The sequence below is a fragment of the Vicia villosa genome, linkage group LG1, assembly GCF_029867415.1.
Source record: "Vicia villosa cultivar HV-30 ecotype Madison, WI linkage group LG1, Vvil1.0, whole genome shotgun sequence".
Lineage (NCBI taxonomy): Eukaryota > Viridiplantae > Streptophyta > Magnoliopsida > Fabales > Fabaceae > Vicia > Vicia villosa.
The window spans coordinates 161,405,709-161,424,384 of record NC_081180.1 but is presented as its reverse complement, the minus strand read 5'-3'; the positions used below and the strand labels follow the sequence as shown (position 1 = coordinate 161,424,384).

Here is an 18,676-nt window from a genome sequence, read left to right as displayed (position 1 = left end):
ATCTCTAAAAACATTTTTCCACTAATTAGGATGTTAGAATTTTTTTAATTGACTTTAATTGTTTTTATAATTCAATAGTTCTCTTTGCATGAAAAACCATAAACCAAATAATTTGTTTTCTTAGCTTAATTCAAATTAGACTCTTGCATGAACAAAATGACATAGTTTAGGAATAATTCTCATAATTGTTTGTTTTGGGTTTTGTATAGATTTAATTCTTTTATTTTGTGAATATTCTCCTTTGTGAATTGTCTAAAATGCCCTTGGTCTTTAATATCACTTTAATCCTTTTGATTGCTTTTTCCTCCCTATTTTCCCTTAGAATAATCAATAACATAGATATAGAAATTAGGAATAGTTCCCCTTTCTCATTTTTCTTTTACAACCATAAAACATTAATAAATACTTGAATAAAATCCCCTTAAAAAACACCAACCAAAAACACTTCAAAAAACCTAATAAATGTTCAGACTCAAAACAAAAGTGAGGAAGTGATGCGAGACCTTGTAGTAGGTCCTCGTCATCATGGAATTACCCTAAAAGACACAAACCAATCATTTCTTTTTCTTTTGCCTGCTTGGCACCTAAGGGCACTGTTATCTCCGCTCCATTGCATCCTAGGTTGTCCCCTTATGCAAGAGCGCGAGCGTTAACTCCGCCCAACTAAAAAACACAAAAACAAACAGAAAATCGTGAGCCGAGCTACGGTAACTCTGATTCCTGAAAAGGATACGTAGGCAGCGGGGTAGGGCCCGTGCGAGTACAATTCTTTATTTTCCCTACATTCTGCATTCATTTCGCATATAGACATAGACATAGTACACACCCTTTAGATAGAAACAAACATAGGTGGATACCATCGAGTACGATGGGCGCGAGGGGTGCTAGTACCTTCCCCTTGCGTAACCGACTCCCGTACCTTGATTCTCTGGTCGCAAGACCCTGTTCCTTCCTTTGTCAGGTTTTCTGATATTCCTTTCCCTTATGGGATAAATATATTGGTGGCGACTCTGTTCATTTTTCGCGAGCGTGCGACAGCTGGCGACTCTGCTGGGGATGTTGCTAGACCTGTTGCTGGTCCATCCTTAGTGAGTCGATCCTAGCCTGCGTTTGTTTGTTTATTTACTGGGTGTTTATTTGTTTTATGTCTATATCTTGTATATATGTTTGCATGTTTATTTTCTGCTTGCATATCATGTTTATTTCTGTTTGCACATCATGCATATGGATATATTCTGTGTTCCTTGGGGTCTTCTGTTCTGTTTTGCAGGTTGGGTGGGATGTTTTATGAGGTAAAAGGCCCACTACCCAGGCCAAGTGACACCTAGGATTAGCGTGGATGCTCATGTTGGCTCCCGTAGCTCTTGCTACGATCGAGTTGATGTGGGGTACCACAACTGGGCGAGGTTCTTTCATGGAACACTGTGTCTGGCACTCTTGTTGCCTCAAACACTTTGTACCCCATGGGAACTATAGACCCCAGTGACCATTAGGGACCACCTGTCCGTGTCTAGAATTCATACCCGTGAGTTTTGGGGAGGGACAGGATACCAGCCTTCATCATACCCGGATTTCCATTTTGCAATCTGAAGTCAAAATTTTGAACCTGTTACAATCAGTATTACCCAGACGTTCAGAGCTGCGAGGGACATTCAGTCTCTCACCACATCATGCACATGACACATCATGCTATTGCATCCACCTCACTTCATTCGTGGAGAAGCCTAAAATCTATTTCTAAAGAGAAAAGAAAAGAAAAAGAATATATACATACCTTTTTGCAAAAAAAAAAAGAAAAAAGAAAAGGAATAATGAAAAGATTTTAGGATTCTCCCAATGAAATGCATTCCACCATATCATTTAACATGCATGTTCATTTATTTTCAGGAACTTTTTGGCTTTGTCTCCGACTAACACATGGCTCCACCACTGAAGACTGGCAAGCGCAATTACTCTTATTCTTTTGTGAATCCTAATCTGAAGTCTGTTGAGTGTTTGGCAAAGAAGATCACACCGGATGAGTCAACCAATTTCCGAGAAAAATATGGGTACATTCTGAGCCTCCTCAAGATGTCATTCACCAAGGATGAGCAAGAGGGAGTTCACACTTTGCTTCAGTTCTATCATCCTTCCCTCCGTTGTTTCGCATTCACTGATTATCTTTTGGCTCCTACCTTGGAAGAGTATTCGTCATTCCTTGGCATTCCTGTTGGGAAAGAGGTACCTTATTATAGCGCCATGAAGGCCCCTGATTCCATTGAAATTGCTAAGGCTCTTTATTTGAGCAAGTCAGTCGTGGAGGCAAGTCTCACCAAGAAAGGAGGTTGTCATGGTTTTCGTATGGAGTTCCTGGTTAAAAGAGGTTGTGATGCTGCTGAAGCCAAAGAGTGGGACACTTTTAGAGCTATCCTGGCTCTAAGTATCTATGGTATCGTGATGTTCGCAAATGTGCCTGACTTTGTTGATATGCATGCCATCCACATATTCATTCTGCAGAACCCCGTTCCTACACTTCTGGGGGATGTTTATCATTCTGTTCATCATCGTAATGAGCAGAAAGGAGGTTTGGTTAGATTCTGTGCTCCGCTGCTATACCGTTGGTTCAGATCACATTTGCCGGAACGTGGAGCTTTTGTTGATAGTAGGTACACATCCAGATGGGCTGATAGAATTATGGGGCTTAGAGCTAAGGACATTGTCTGGTACAACCGATCCTTGGACCATATGGAAGTTGTTATGAGTTGTGGGAAGTTCAAGAATGTGCCTCTCATGGGCATCAGAGGTGGGATCAACTATAATCCTATCCTGGCTAGAAGAACATATGGATACGCTTTCATTAGTCCTCCTGAACAAGCAGAGATTGGTGAGAATATTTACTATCATTCAGCCACCAATGTTGGGCAAATGGCAGAAGCTGCGCAAGCCTGGAAGAGTATTTGCTGGAGAGATAAGAAGCATTTTGGTCAAAGAGACTGTGCGACTTATAAAGACTATACTGAGTGGGTTGAAGTTGTGGCCAACACCCAAGGGATGCCATTCCCTCCAAAAGATCCTTTGTATCCTCCTGCTGGTGTACAACCCAACATTGTCTCCATGCCTTGTTATAATCAGACTGTGGAGCAGAATCGGAAATTGACTGAACAAATGGAGACGATGCAAGTTAAGATGAATACTGATAGGCAAGAGAAGCTTTCTGCCCTTCATAAGTTGAAAATGAGAGAAATAGAGCTTGAAGAATTGTATGCTAGAGGAAGTACTTCTCAGAAAAGGCCAAGGGTGACCATAGACTCTAAATTTGCTAAATCTCAAGAGAGGGAGATCAAAGAGCATTATGAGGATCAGTTGGCGGAATTGACAAAGAGGCTCCAAATCCAAAGTGATATAGCCAAATCAGAGAAAGCCCGTCGAAAGAAAGCAGACAAGCTCCTTCTGGAACGTCAGGCAAAGATTGAGGGGTGTTATGAAGAGATTCGCAAGTTGAAGGGTCGAGTAGAGGAAAAGGGCCAAAGTGATACTCAAGCTCAAGAGGAAGCCAGAGGTTGGGAATTGAGAAGCCGTTACTTGGAGACCATGCATTTCAGAAAGGACCTATTGATTCAAGAAGTTGTTAAAAGACCAACCCATGCTGGGACCAAAAAGCTGTTTGAAGAAATGAAGGCTTGGAGCTATAAGAACATTGGAGATAGCCCACTTCGTCATTTGGACATGGGAGATCCTGCTTAGTATTGGTTTTTGTTATTTGAATCACCACCAGTCTTGTTGGATGGGGTTCCTATTTCCATTTTATGTATTTGTTGGCTCGTGAGAGCGGAATATTTTGTACTTCAAAAACGTGGTTGTGGAATTAATCGATTATGTTTCCTTATCCTGGTTGCTTATCTTGGTTGTGCTTATCTTGGTTATGCTTCACTGTCTTCTCCGTTATCTTGTGTTGTTGGTTTGAGACAAAGCTAAAAAGTCTTGGAAATAATAAAACATGCACACATGCACCCATGCACTCATATCATACTGCATTTTCAGGTTTTTATCAGATTCTAATTGGGGTCCCTTCCAACAACAGATTTCTTTTCCGACGATGAAGCTGACTTTCTTACATCCTTACCGCACCAGGAGTAACGAGAGAATCACGGATCAATTTGAACAGAGTCAAGCTGCCCTCCGTAGGGATATGGATGTTATGGGGGAAAGAATGACCCAACTTATGGAGACTCTTCATGTCGTTGTCCAAGGACAAGAAGAGCTCAGAAAGAGCGTTGCTGGGCTGATCAAAGATACTCCTACCAATTCTGCTGATGGAGGGGTGAAAACTAAGGAGATTCCTGCTGAGGGGATACCAAAGGTAGTGGATGACCACCACGAGGTTATTGACCTTGAACATGATCTTACTGCTGAGTTGACTGAGACTGCTAAGATGTACAAAGCTCTCGAAGAACGCCTTAAGGCCGTTGAGGTTGCTAAAACTTCGAGTTTCGACACTGCTGCTATGTGCTTGGTACCTGGGATTGTTATTCCCCCGAAGTTCAAAGTGCCAGATTTTGATAAGTACAAGGGAGTTACCTGCCCAGAGACTCACATTCGTTCTTACTGCCGTAAGATGGCCGCTCACGCTGAGAACGAACCTCTGCTTATGCATTTCTTCTAGGATGGTTGTCATACCCTAATTTTTGACCCCCCCTGAGATGACATATCTTCAGGATTTTTCATCAGGTCAAGACAAGTACCCAGAGCAGTCATTTCTCCATCTGGTACCTAATCGAGGATGCTCAAAGACAAGAAAGCTCAGGCAAAGGATCAATCAATACAAAGATTAGTCTCTAATACAATCATGGGGCTCAAAAACTTCACTTTTCTCATCTATGATTGATTAGACATCCAGTCATATGAGTACAGGTTTACTCAGGTCACCAGATTAGGGTTTTGAGCCTATCAAGGACTAAAATCAGGGATCACATTTGGGAAACCCTAAAAAACCTCAAAGGGTCATTCAAAGACATCAATCATCTTCAAATAACTCATATGACAAGATCTACTAGACATCACACTTCAATTCAAAGTCTACAGTCATTATTTTCACATGGTCGACAAATTAGGGTTTTGACCTAATTCACCAAGATAGTTGACTTCTGATCAGGGCATGAATCCAAAACTCAAGACATGATTCAAGGATCTCTACTACCTCCATATAATCCATTTATATCATCCATTTGGGGAGAAGATCTTATTTCTACACAAAAGCCCAAAAATTCACTTTGTCAGGAAAAAGTCAACTGTGAAGGATCATCATTGACTTTTAAGGTTTTTGGTCAAAAAATGACTTTCAAAGATCAATATCATCAATATATGGATGTCAAAGTCATTTGGCCAAAGAAATTCAAAGAAATTCATCAAGGAGCGAAAAGTCGGGAATTAGGGTTTTTGAAGGCATGGTGAGATCTCAAAATTTCACCTACACAACTCAAAAAACTTCCAACATGAAAGTTGTAGATCTTGCCAAATAAAACAACATCTTACAAGGGAACTTTTTTCAAAAGATCAACCATTTATGAAGTTTTGGAAATTTTGAAGTTTAGGTCATAAACACTTAGAAATTTTTCTAAGTGTTTTAACCTAGTTTTCTTCCAACTTTGGCCTCATTTTTCACAAATTTCCCATAGGATTCTGAAGAAGACATAAACTAATGATTTAAAGTAGATGTTTAGGGCTTTCCAAATTGTGTTCAACCTTCTCAAAATTCAATTTGAGCTAAGAGTTATGCTTGTTCAAAGTTGGCCTCATGAAGTGAAATTATAGGTCATGCATCATTTTGGAACTTTGAAGTTTTGTGCACATGACCTCAAATACAGATGCTACATGACCCATAATACATCTGCAAACATGCCATGCATTCATTTTCACCATGCCATGATAATTGAAGAAGATTCCTAAAACAAGAACATGTGATTATGTAATGATTACATTTGAGAATTTATGGCAAATTGATGAATCACCCAAGGAATCTTCTCACCAACCAATTAGAGCTCACTTTGCATCTGAATTGTCCCCTAAGATCAGATAGAATCAATGGATAGGGGAGGTGGCTCGAAAATGCAATGATCACATTTGGATATTCTTTGAAATTTCTTCATGGCTAAGAAACCAAACTTACTTCACTAAGCAAGCTCACTCTCCCAATCAGTACTGAGACATTTGCCTATAAATAGAGGCCTCATTCTCATTCAAAAAACACACCAAAGCAACCATATTACTTGCTTTCTCTTTCTCTTCTCTTGTTCATTGTTTTTCAAAGTTCTTTGGCAAGAAGAATCGATTTCTTCAAACCAGAGCTTATCTTTGGGAAGTGAGCATTCTAACATCTCAAGGGAGGTCATTTGAGGTGATCCAAGCACCTGGATCACTTCTGTAAGTGGAGGAACACCATTGTTGCTCTCACTTTGGAGCATCTGCAGTTGGAGGTCCATGGAGTGATTCAGAAGGTTTCAAGGCAAGCCAATCATCCAGACACACTCCTCAGGTCATAGTGAAGCTAACCAGATGGCTGCAGCTCATCTGTAACTCGAGAATCAACACCCTCCATGTTCACTTGAAGCTGAAATCGAGGGAGGTCCATAGAACAATTCAGGAGGTTTGAGGTCATTACAAGCATTCAGTTAGCATCACTGAGCCACAAGGAAGCTTTTGGGATCATTCATACAAGCCCAGTTGCTCTCCATCATCCTCACGATCTCCATTTTCAGAGGTAAGTTTCTGAACTCCCTCTCTTTAATTTAAGAACTCTTTGTGAAATAGCTCGATTCTATCTTGTTCAGCATCATCAGAGGATTGAAAACCCTCTATCATCATCCATTTATCTTTCAGTATAGTCATTTAATTTAATTTTGAAATTTTAGGGTTCTTCACGATTTCTGGTAAATTAGTTAGATGTAGTTAATGATAGTTCATGTTAGTTACATATTTAGAATCGTGAGTGAATTTAGAGCAAGTTTCATGTTTACATCGTTGCAAATGGTTGAGAAACGAGTAAGCTCAGAAATTCAAAAATGGAGAGCTTGAGGTTGAAGACGAAGATGGTGGTGGCGCGCAAATTTGAATTCTCAGGGGAGAGTTTATTTTATTTTGAATGGTGTGCGTTTTATTAACGACTGAACAACTTGCCCCAGTGGCCACCTATACGCCCTTAGTATCATCATGCCTCAAGTCTGGGGTTCGAATCCCCCTCGCCCCAGACTTTTTGATTCTTTTATTTTTTAAGGATTTACAACTTGTTTTGAAACATGACCAAATGAAGGCAAGTCACTATCACCACACGCGCGTTGGCTCAGTGGTATAGTTTTGAGGAAATGACCTCAAGGGCGTGGGTTCAAACCCTCCAAGGGCCAAAACTTATTTTTTAAACACTAATTTCTTTCATTTTAACCTAATCAATTTGTGAATAATTTTATGATAAAACCCTAATTGTTTAGGTCTTAATTAGTTAAAAGTTCTTTATTTTTACCTTAATTAATTTGACTTTTGTCAATATTCAAATTTGTTTTCAATCTCTAATTAAACGGATGATTAAGGTTTTCAAACAACAAAACCTTGTATCATTCCAAATCATTTTCAAATTGCTTTTACACCAGTACTGTAAAGTACTGGGCCTCTAATAGAGTGTAAGTCCCAAAAACCTTCTCTTCTTAGCTTGTTTTCAAAACTGTATTTTCAAAATCTTCTTTCTGTTTTCAAAACATTCTTCTGGTATTTGAAGGGCATTATTCCCGGTGAAACTCTTCAGATACCTATGTGACCTTTGTCCATCTTCACTTCTTCTGTTTTCAAAAACCATTAACTGTTTATCATATACATTCAACTGTTATCAACAAAACAATAAAAATACTGTTGAGGCTCTGTACATACTTCTTCAAAGGCCTCCACTCCATCCAGGTTAGGCTTTACAAGCTTTCAATTTACAGTCTTTATTTAAATTACTGTCAAATATAAACTGTACATATATTTGTTTAGAACTACGTTTGAGTGTAAACCCTAGGACAGTTAAACTATATATATATTATAGGAATATGACCTAGGATTGAGAATGTCTTCCCGGTGAAGGCTCTTTCCTAATTAGAGATCTGTAGTTCAAACCCCCAAGATGAATTATTCCCGGTGAAACATCTTGGCAAAAACCTTAGAATCCAAAAATATAGGACACATCCACCCAAAGAGGAATTATTCCCGGTGAAACCTCTTACCCATTTGCTTAGAGCCAAAATAAGTTCAAAAACTACATAGCTTTCTCTTGTGCTATAACAAGGACCCTCGATTAGCCTCCTCTTGGGCTTTGTACAAGGACCCACAGGCTTCTTAAAAGCATTTCCAGCTTCCTCTTGAGCTTGTATACAAGGACCCATCAGGTTTCTTATAAACATAGGAACAGGTCTTTAGTCACCTTTTAGCCTACCCTGGTGAGTTTCTTCCAATTTAAACCAGACCTTAAACAAGCTAAGTTTGTCTCAATTTTGCATTGAGTGCACTTTTTGGAATGAGAGACATGGACAGTCTCTGTCACCTTTATCTTCATCAATCTTCCTTAGCAGAGTCTAGGATCCATGTTTGGTCATCCTCAGCATTGAGTCAGCCTTCATCTTGGGCTTTAAACAAGAAGTCTCCACTAGATAATCTTTCTGCCATTCATATCAATAAAAACCCCTGGAAAGGGTTAGCCTCCAACATCTGTCTAAAATGTCAAAACCCCTGGAAAGGGTTAGCCTCCAACATCTGTCTAAAAATGTCAAAATCCCTGGAAAGGGTTAGCTTCCACACATTCCTTCATTTCAATAAAAACCCCTGGAAAGGGTTAGCCTCCAAAGTCAATTAATAAATAATTTCATTCTCTTAGGAGATAATTTCCCCAAAAGAGTCAAAATCCCTGGAAAGGGTCAGCCTCCAAAAAACATGATAAAGTCAGTCTTTTAACAGACAAATTCACCAGCTGAGTCAAAATCCCTGGAAAGGGTTAGCTTCCAAAGAAAAACAGTCTTTTAATAAATAAAATCTCCTCAGTAGAGTCAAAACCAACAAAAACAGTTAGCCTCAACCTTGGGCTTCATACAAGGCACCCAAACAATAAAACTCCCCTGTCAAGAGTCAGCCTCAACCTTGGGCATTGTACAAGGCAGATAATAGAGTCTCCCCAGTGAGTTCTTCATCATTCAGTAGCCACAACCTTGGGCTTTGTACAAGGCAGATAAACCATATTTTTCATGTGTCAAAGATTCCTAACACTTAGGATCTTTCCCCATATAGTCATCCATACTTAATTCATTTAAGAGTCCGCCACAACCTTGGGCTTTGTACAAGGCAGAAAATAATGTTTTCCCTAGCAACAGTCAGCCACAACCTTGGGCTTTGTACAAGGCACACAAATAGAGTCTCCCTAAGTAGAGTCAGCCTCAATTCTGGGCTTTGTACAGAACACAAAAATACCCTGTAATTAACCCCCAGTGGAGCCATCTCCCAGAGTCAATAATATTTAATCAATCAAAAGCCTCAAGCTTGGGCCTCATATAAGCCAGCTAAAGTCAAATCTTTTATACAGTAGATAGACATAGCTTATCTCTATAGAGAGATATTTTTACTACTCTACCACATTCAAACAAACAAACATTTCATTTCAATTTTAATCAAGTCTCCCATTTAGGATTTTGAAAGGCATGAGCTGGCAGTAAAACCCAGACATGTGGTAACTTTCCCTAATTTGGATGAGCATCCTTCTTTCATTTAAGAGGCATTTGACTGGTATACTTGCACATACACAAGTAAGGTCCCCCTCTTGAATGAAATGAATTCAGTTATTCTGTCACTCTTTAAATGTTTGTGGTAGAATAGTACAAATACCTCTCTGTAGAGATAATTTCATGTCTCTTTACTGTAAACAGAGATTTAATTCCAAGCTTCAACCTTGAGCTTCAAGCAAGGCACCAAAAATAATTAATTTCCCTAGTTAGTTCCCCGAACTACATTAAGCTCTGACTTCCACTAGGGATATGTAGGCATGAGGTTCACAAGGAATCTCAGCGAGCTAATAAAATACCAAAAATAGTCAGTTTGTCTGTCTGTCTGTCTTTTCAAATCAATTCAATTCCTTCTCCTAACACAAAGGAGAAACTTTCCCAATCATTAGCAATAAACACAAACACAATGACACAGAGAAGGTTCCTGTAGAGTACTACAGATATGTAGGGTGTTTAAACACTTCCCTATGTATAACCGACCCCCCGGACTCCAGAATTTCTAGTCTAGGTGAAATCCCCACACTTAGCAAACTCCTAGGGTTTAGTTGAGATCTTTTTTCCCTTTCCTACTCGTAGGACAAATAAGAAAGTTCGTGTGATATCGTAGGAAGAACTGAAACAAAATTCATCCCACCACGGGCGCATTCTCCTTCCAAATTTCGCGTGAAGGGTTTAGCGTGCCGTCCTCCCAAGTGAAACGGGGAGGTAAAAGAAAACGACACCACAGAAAAATGGCGACTCTGCTGGGGATATAAGTGTTCAGAACCTTGGTTTTTCATCCAAACCAATGGTTGACCTGTTGCTGGTCCAGCCCCAATGAGGAATTAGGGATGCCAAATTCCCCCTCAAACAAGAGAGGTCCTGCCTAACCTCTGTGTCATATCATGTGTTTGTTGCATATATATTTGTTTATTTTGTTTATTCTGTATCGGGAAAGGGCTTGATTCCCCCTTGTGGTGAGAAATCCTATACCCGGATTTGAGTGCAACATAAGTTAGGATGGAGGATGTCTTCCCGGTGAAGGCCCTCTAATCTTGGTTTCCAAGTCTACTCTTGGGATTTGCCTGGCTGGTTGTGATTAACTGCGCCACTACATTCCGAGACTGATTTGTACCAGGAGGACCTAGAAACACATTAACCCCACTTAAAGCCTTTTTTAGGACGTAGAGCGGTGATTACGGAAGTAATTGTCACGCAGATACTACACTCAGAGAAAACTCTCTTATAGATACCAATCAACGTATCTTTAAGGTTGAGCAAAAACTCTGAGACCCTTAGAACCCGTTCTACAGGTACAAAAATCCTTAACCTTAGTTTACCATTGGGGCGGGGATTGCGTTTTGACTTCATGACCACTATACCCTTCAACGCCATGTTTGTTTAAAACTCTTGTGTGTGCATTCATGCATTCATGCATCATTCATTAATAAACAACTAAAAACAAAAAGAGTCTTTTTCGAGTCGTTTTTCAAGGAAACTAAATAACGAACGTTTTGAACTTCAGAGAAAAAGAGAAACGGAGAAAGGACTTAAGGATCTATACCATGGATTACGGAAGAAAGAGAGCTAGGAAATACACCTTCAAGATTCCCCAGGTCGAGGAACTGGGAAAGCTCGGAAAACTGGTGGTCGACCCCCAGGCTTTCAAGGAGAAGTATGGAAAACTTCTGCCTTTGCTCAATACCAACATTGTGGATGGAATCCTTCCCACCTTGGTACAGTTTTACGATCCAACGTATCACTGTTTCACCTTTCCAGATTATCAGCTCATGCCTACGTTGGAGGAGTACTCTCGTCTGATTGAGATACCTGTGTACGCGCAAGATCCGTACTCCGGTTTGGAAAAGAATCCTGACGACATTATCATTGCTGCAACTACTCCTTTGAACGTAGTCGACATCAGAACTCATATGGTGAGTAGAGGAGGAATTCAAGGATTGCCCTCCAAATTCCTGTTTGATCAAGCTCGGTACTTCGTCAGCATCCAAGATATGAGCGCTTTTGAGGAAATCTTGGCTTTGCTTATCTACGGATTGTTTTTGTTCCCTAACATTAACGATTTCGTCGACATCAACGCAATTAAGATCTTCTTGATTGGAAATCCAGTTCCAACCTTGCTTGCGGATGCTTATCACTCTGTGCATTCAAGAAACCTGCAGCGAGGAGGATTAATCACATGCTGCGTACCGTTGTTATACGAATGGTTCGTTTCACACCTGCCAAAGTCTAGCACTTTCTGGAACATGAGGGATGGCCTTTACTGGTCACAGAAAATCATGTCTCTCACTCATACAGACATTGATTGGTGTAGTCCTGACAACGACGAAACCAAGATCATTTTCAGTTGCGGAAGTTTCCCCAACGTACCCCTTATTGGAACTAATGGAGGAATCAGTTACAATCCAGCTTTAGCCCGTCGTCAATACGGCTATCCTATGAAAAATATTCCAAGTAACATCCAATTGGAGGGTCTGTTCTTCAAGAACATCGACGATCATGGCAACATGCTGAAGAAGGAAATTGTCCAAGCCTGGCGTCTTGTACACAGCAAAGGGAGAAGATTGTTAGGAAAACATCTTTGCATCTCCCTGGATCCTTACCTTCAATGGGTACGCGTCAGGGCATTCAAGCTCAGGATGCCATATCAACATCAAGAACCTATTCCCCTAAGGGAACCAATTTACCTTTTCTCCACCGATGTTGAAAAACTGCAAGCGGCATTAAACAAGGTATGCCAAGAAAGGAATGCTTGGAGGAACAAGTACCGAATCGTCAACACGGAAAATGTTGAGATTCATAACATCCTAAGAAGGAAGGATGAGTTACCTGAAGTACTCGATCGACAAGTGACACAAACGTCACTTTCTCATCATATCCCTCCTGCTTCCTGGATCATCGATCAGCTCACGTCAGAGAACGCTCAGCTCAAGAAACAGAAGAAGATGTTAGAACGTGAAGTCGGCTCTTCATCAAAGTTTTAAAGTCCTTTCTCTCAGTTTCTCTGTATTTCCCTTTTTCAAAGTGTGTAAAAACGGCGTTTTCGCTTAATCAATAAAAGTTTGATGTTCATAACGTAATTATGGTGTTTCCTTGAAAAATAATAACTTAATTGCATATCATACATCGCTTTAGTCGTACGCACTGACACGAGAATTGTCGCGGATCTAATAGTCACTTTCCTTTCTCCAGAAAGAGAGGAGGAGAAGGAGGTGAACCAAGACTTTCAAGCTGTCTCATCCATACAACACTCGTTCAAGTCGCAAGAAAAGAATGGAAGACTTTGAGCAAGAGAATGAAGAACTCAGAGAAGAGATTAATACTCTCAAAGGTACTGTTGAAAGACTCAATAGTATGGTGGAAGCCCTGGTAGTTGCGCAGAATCGACCAACGCCGGAAGAACCACAAAGGACTGTGGTTTCCGAGATTGTTTCTACTCCTATTCCTCAGTATACCATGCCGCCTGATCGACCTTGGGGCATGCCGTATAACTTTACTCCAGAAGGGTACATACCTCCAGCTTCTGAAGCTCCAAAAGTCACCATGGATATGCGTCCACCGGAGGGTTACAAACCTCTGGAAATTGAAGTTCCAAGAGCAACGGCAATGGGTTTCGCACAACAGAATACTGAGATACCGAGATCTGCTGTCATGGCTTCTCCACGACCAATTATGCATACTTTTCCCCCGCAGGGCGGACAAGTATATCATCACGCTCCCAGTGAAGACGCTGGCGTGTATGAAAGATTGGACGAGTTCCAGGAACAGTTTCTGCAAATGCAGAAGGAACTCAAGACTCTTCGAGGACAAGATCTATTCGGAAAGAATGCTGCAGACCTCTGTCTGGTTCCGAATGTTAAGATTCCTCACAAATTCAAAGTACCAGAATTCGAGAAGTATAAAGGGAATTCATGCCCGCAAAGTCATCTCGTAATGTACGCTCGAAGAATGTCAACTCAGACTGATAATCAACAATTGCTCATTCATTATTTTCAAGACAGCCTGACTGGTGCTGCACTCAAATGGTACATGAACTTGGACAGTTCAGAGATTCGTACTTTTCGAGACCTCGGAGAGGCCTTCGTCAAACAGTATAAGTACAATCTGGATATGGCTCCCGACAGAGATCAACTCCGGGCCATGACTCAAAAGGATAGAGAAAGCTTCAAGGAATACGCTCAGAGATGGCGTGAAGTTGCTGCTCAAATCTGTCCACCACTTGAAGAGAAAGAAATGACAAAAATCTATCTCAAAACTTTGAGTCCATTTTACTACGGACGAATGGTTGCAAGTGCACCAAGTGACTTTACCGAGATGGTAAACATGGGTGTACGTTTAGAAGAAGCAGTTCGAGAAGGACGCTTGAACAAAGAACCAGAATCTTCTGTTGGTCCAAGGAAGTATGGAAGTTCTTTCCAGAAGAAAAAGGATCAAGATGTCAGCAATGTTTTGCACAAAATCAAGAAGAAATTCCAACCTCAAGTTGCAACAATAACTCCGGTTGTTAACTCAGCGCCAGCTTATCAACCTCAGGTCTCGCAACAACAAATTCAACAAAGGTCGCAGCAACCTCAGCAGCAGGTTCGACCTCCAAATTACAACAATCGGGCTCCAAGGTATCCTGCCTTTGACCCCGTACCAATGCCGTATGCAGAATTGTTTCCAACATTACTGGCAAAAGGACTCATTCAGACAAGGAGTCCTCCAAATCCTACAAACAGTTCCTCACCATGGTATAAGGCTGACCAATCTTGTCCCTATCATCAGGGGGCACCAGGTCACAATATTGAGAACTGTTTCCCTTTCAGGATTGACGTCCAACGATTAGTGAAGAGCGGAATGCTATCTTTCAAAGATACTAATCCAAACGTCCAAGCAAATCCTTTGCCGCAGCACAAAGAAGCTTCAGTAAATCTGATAGATCAACACCCCAATGTCATTCAAATCTACGACATTCGTCAGATAGGGGAAAATCTTGTCAAGATGCACGCTAAACAAGATGGGTACGGTCATGTACCACCTCACAACTACTTCACATGTGAATTTTGTCCAAAGAATAATCAAGGATGTGCCATAGTTCAAGCTGCATTACAAGAACAAATGGACTTAGGATGGATTCAACATATCCGAGTCAAAACTGAACATGACATCAACATGGTTCAAGGATGTCCAGGAGAATACAAAATCTACAAAGTTGAAGACCTTGAAGGATCGGTAGTCAGGTTCCACAAAACTTTAAATGGACTTGCCTACTTTGGAACAGATTTCCACGCTTACAGTAGATGCAGAATCTGTCGAAGAAATTCACGAGGATGTTTGCGCGTTCGCAACGACATTCAAAAGCTAATGGATGACAATACCATTACTGTTCTTGCCAACAGAGAAGATGACGAAGTCTTTACCGTATCTCCTCAAATTAATCAAGTTGAACCTATGCAAGTTAAATATGACAGCAGGAAGACAGCAGTTGCACCACTAGTCATCTACTTACCAGGTCCTGTACCGTATGAGTCTGACAAGGCTATACCATACAAATACAACGCTACATTCATTGAAAATGGTAAGGAAATACCATTACCGTCTGTTGTCAACATTGCTGATGTTAGTCGAGTCACCAGAAGTGGACGAGTCTTCAACAGAACGACAGAAAATGTGGAGAAACCTTCGGAGGAAGTACCACATAGGCAAGACAATCTATCCGACCAATGCTGTTCAAGCGAAAGAAAATGATGAGATCTTGAAGTTGTTAGAATAAGATTTGTTCTGATCAATTATCTTAGTTTTGATGATAACAATAATATGAATTTTGCTTAAGATAATATGGTACTCTAATCCAATGCAATTTCCTTTTCAGGAAATATATATAAAGAGTACGCATAATTCAGCGCTCAGAAGCTTTGTCTCAAAGGGTTCAGCATGCAACATCAGAACATGGTCTGGCAAGACATCAGAAGATGGTCGAAGCAGAATCAGAACATGGGTCTATGGAAGCATCAGAAGAACAAGAGAACAGAAGCACTGAAGTTCTGATGGTATCACGCTCAGAAGCACTTCAAGGTCAGAAGATCAGAAGATGCTATGCACCAAGCTGTTTGACTCTGATGATATTCAAACGTTGTATTCACAAACATCAGATCAGAAGAAAGTACAAGTGGCAAGCTACGCTGACTGACAAAAGTAACGTTAAAAGCTATTCTAGGCTACGTCAGTAGACACAGCGTGAACAAGGCTCGAGGTAGTTGACAAAAGCGTATAACATTAAATGCGATGCTGTACGGAACACGCAAAGCATTAAATGCACTCAACGGTCATCTCTCCAACGCCTATAATATGAAGTTCTGATGAGAAGCAAGGTTAACGATCCTGAACAAACAACTCAAATTAACTTGCTGAAACGCTGTTCAATTTAAAGCTCAGAATCTTCATCTTCATCAAAGCTCACTACATTGCTGTTGTAATATATTAGTGAGATTAAGCTTAACGTTAAGAGAAATATCACAGTTGTGATTATCGCTTTTAAGAAGCATTTGTAATACTCTTAGAATTGATTACATTAAGTTGTAAGGAACTAGAGTGATCGTGTGGATCAGAATACTCTAGGAAGTCTTAGAAGTGATCTAAGCAGGTTGTAACTCGAGTGATCGTGTGGATCAGTAGACTCTAGAAAAGTCTTAGAGGGTATCTAAGCAGTTGTTCCTGGAGTGATCAGTGTGTGATCAGAAGATCTCTGGAAGACTTAGTTGCTGACTAAGTGGAGAACCATTGTAATCCGTGCGATTAGTGGATTAAATCCTCAGTTGAGGTAAATCATCTCTGCGGGGGTGGACTGGAGTAGTTTAGTTAACAACGAACCAGGATAAAAATAACTGTGCAATTTATTTTTATCTGTCAAGTTTTTAAAGCTACACTTATTCAAACCCCCCCCCTTTCTAAGTGTTTTTCTATCCTTCAATTGGCATCAGAGCGCCGGTTCTAAGGTGCAAGCACTTAACCGTGTTTAGAAAAGATTCAGGAAGAGAAAAACGCTTCAGTAAAAGATGGCTGGTGAAATTCCAACAGACCCACCTGCATCTACATCTGGCTCTGCTGAGCAATACAATGGTAACAATGGTTTACTAGACCACCAGTATTTGATGGTGAAAACTTTGAATACTGGAAAGTTACTTTCTGGGTCTAGATGGTGATCTATGGGATCTTCTGATGGATGGTTACAAACATCCAGTAAATGCCAGAGGCGTAAAGCTGACAAGGCAAGAAATGAATGATGATCAGAAAAAGCTTTTCAGGAATCATCATAAATGCAGAACTGTTTTGCTGAATGCTATCTCTCATGCTGAGTATGAGAAGATATCTAACAGGGAAACGGCCTATGACATATATGAGTCCTTGAAAATGACTCATGAAGGAAATGCTCAAGTCAAGGAGACTAAAGCTCTAGCTTTAATCCAGAAGTATGAAGCCTTCAAGATGGAGGATGATGAAGACATTGAAAAGATGTTTTCAAGATTTCAAACTCTTACTGCTGGATTGAGAGTTCTTGACAAGGGATACACCAAGGCTGATCATGTAAAGAAGATCAACAGAAGCTTACCCAGAAGATGGGGTCCTATGGTGACTGCATTCAAGATTGCAAAGAATCTGAATGAAGTTTCTCTGGAAGAGCTTATCAGTGCCTTGAGAAGTCATGAAATAGAGCTGGACGCAAATGAGCCTCAAAAGAAAGGTAAGTCTATTGCATTAAAATCCAATATCAAGAAATGCACTAACGCTTTTCAGGCTAGAGAAGAAGATCCTGAAGAATCAGAATCTGAAGAAGAAGATGAACTGTCCTTGATCTCCAGAAGGCTAAATCAACTCTGGAAGACCAAGCAAAGGAAGTTCAGAGGCTTCAGAAGTTCAAGGAAATTTGAACGTGGAGAATCTTCTGATGAAAGAAGATTTGACAAGAAGAAGGTCATGTGCTATGAATGCAATGAGCCTGGACACTTCAAGAATGAATGTCCAAATCTTCAGAAGGAAAATCCCAAGAAGAAGTTTCATAAGAAGAAAAGTCTTATGGCAACCTGGGATGAGTCAGAAGATGATTCAGACTCTGAAGATGAGCAGGCTAACTGTGCGCTGATGGCGACAGAAGATGACAGATCAGAATCTACATCAGAATCAGATTCTGAAGAGGTATTTTCTGAACTTACTAGAGATGAGTTAGTTTCCGGTCTAACTGAACTTCTGGAACACAAGTCTCAGATTAGTCTCAAATACAAAAAGCTGAAAAAGCTATTTGAATTTGAAACAAAGAAGCTTGAGTTGGAGAATTCTGAATTAAAAGAAAAACTTTTAAAATTATCCAATAATGTTGGATCTCCTTCTGATTCAGAACAATCCACTCCTAGTCTAAACCATATTCTGAAAGAATATGATTTAAGTTTCAGGAAGTTCTTATCTAGAAGTATTGGCAGAAGTCAGCTAGCTTCTATGATATATGCTGTGTCTGGAAACAAAAAGAGTTGGCATTGGTTTTGAGGGTGAAACCCCATACAAACTTGAACCTGTTGATGAATGAAATTCACATACAAGCCATTGTATGATCAGTTCAAGTATGGCCACTCCCATGATATTAGGCACACTTCACATGCTCAAAGTTTTCACATAACACACACCAAAAAGCATGTGACACAACCTAGGAAATATCATGAAACTCACATTAAGAATTATCATGCTGTTCCTCCTATTGCTTACAATGTTAAACCCAAGTTCAATCAGAACTTGAGAAAATCTAACAAGAAAGGACCCAAAAAGATGTGGGTACCTAAGGATAAGATTATTCCTATTGCAGATATCCTTGACTGCAAAAAGGACAAAGCACAACATGTCATGGTACCTGGACTCTGGATGCTCACGACACATGATAG

At 40.3% G+C, this 18,676-nt stretch overlaps 1 protein-coding gene across 1 annotated transcript; it reads left to right on the top strand.

The window, feature by feature from the left end:
- Positions 1-1,917: 1,917 nt before the first annotated feature.
- Positions 1,918-3,140, top strand: LOC131658487 (uncharacterized). Its single transcript, XM_058927775.1, has 2 exons — positions 1,918-3,070; positions 3,112-3,140. Exons 1-2 carry the CDS (start codon positions 1,918-1,920, stop codon positions 3,138-3,140), a joined length of 1,182 nt encoding a protein of 393 aa, XP_058783758.1.
- The last annotated feature ends 15,536 nt before the right edge of the window (positions 3,141-18,676 follow it).

Excerpts from the sequence above, each read along its gene's own strand:
- LOC131658487 (XM_058927775.1), top strand. The coding sequence starts at position 1,918 with ATGGCTCCACCACTGAAGACTGGCAAGCGCAATTACTCTTATTCTTTT. Across the intron at positions 3,071-3,111 it reads TCCTTTGTATCCTCCTGCTG|ACTGTGGAGCAGAATCGGAA; the intron begins GTGTACAACCCA and ends TGTTATAATCAG.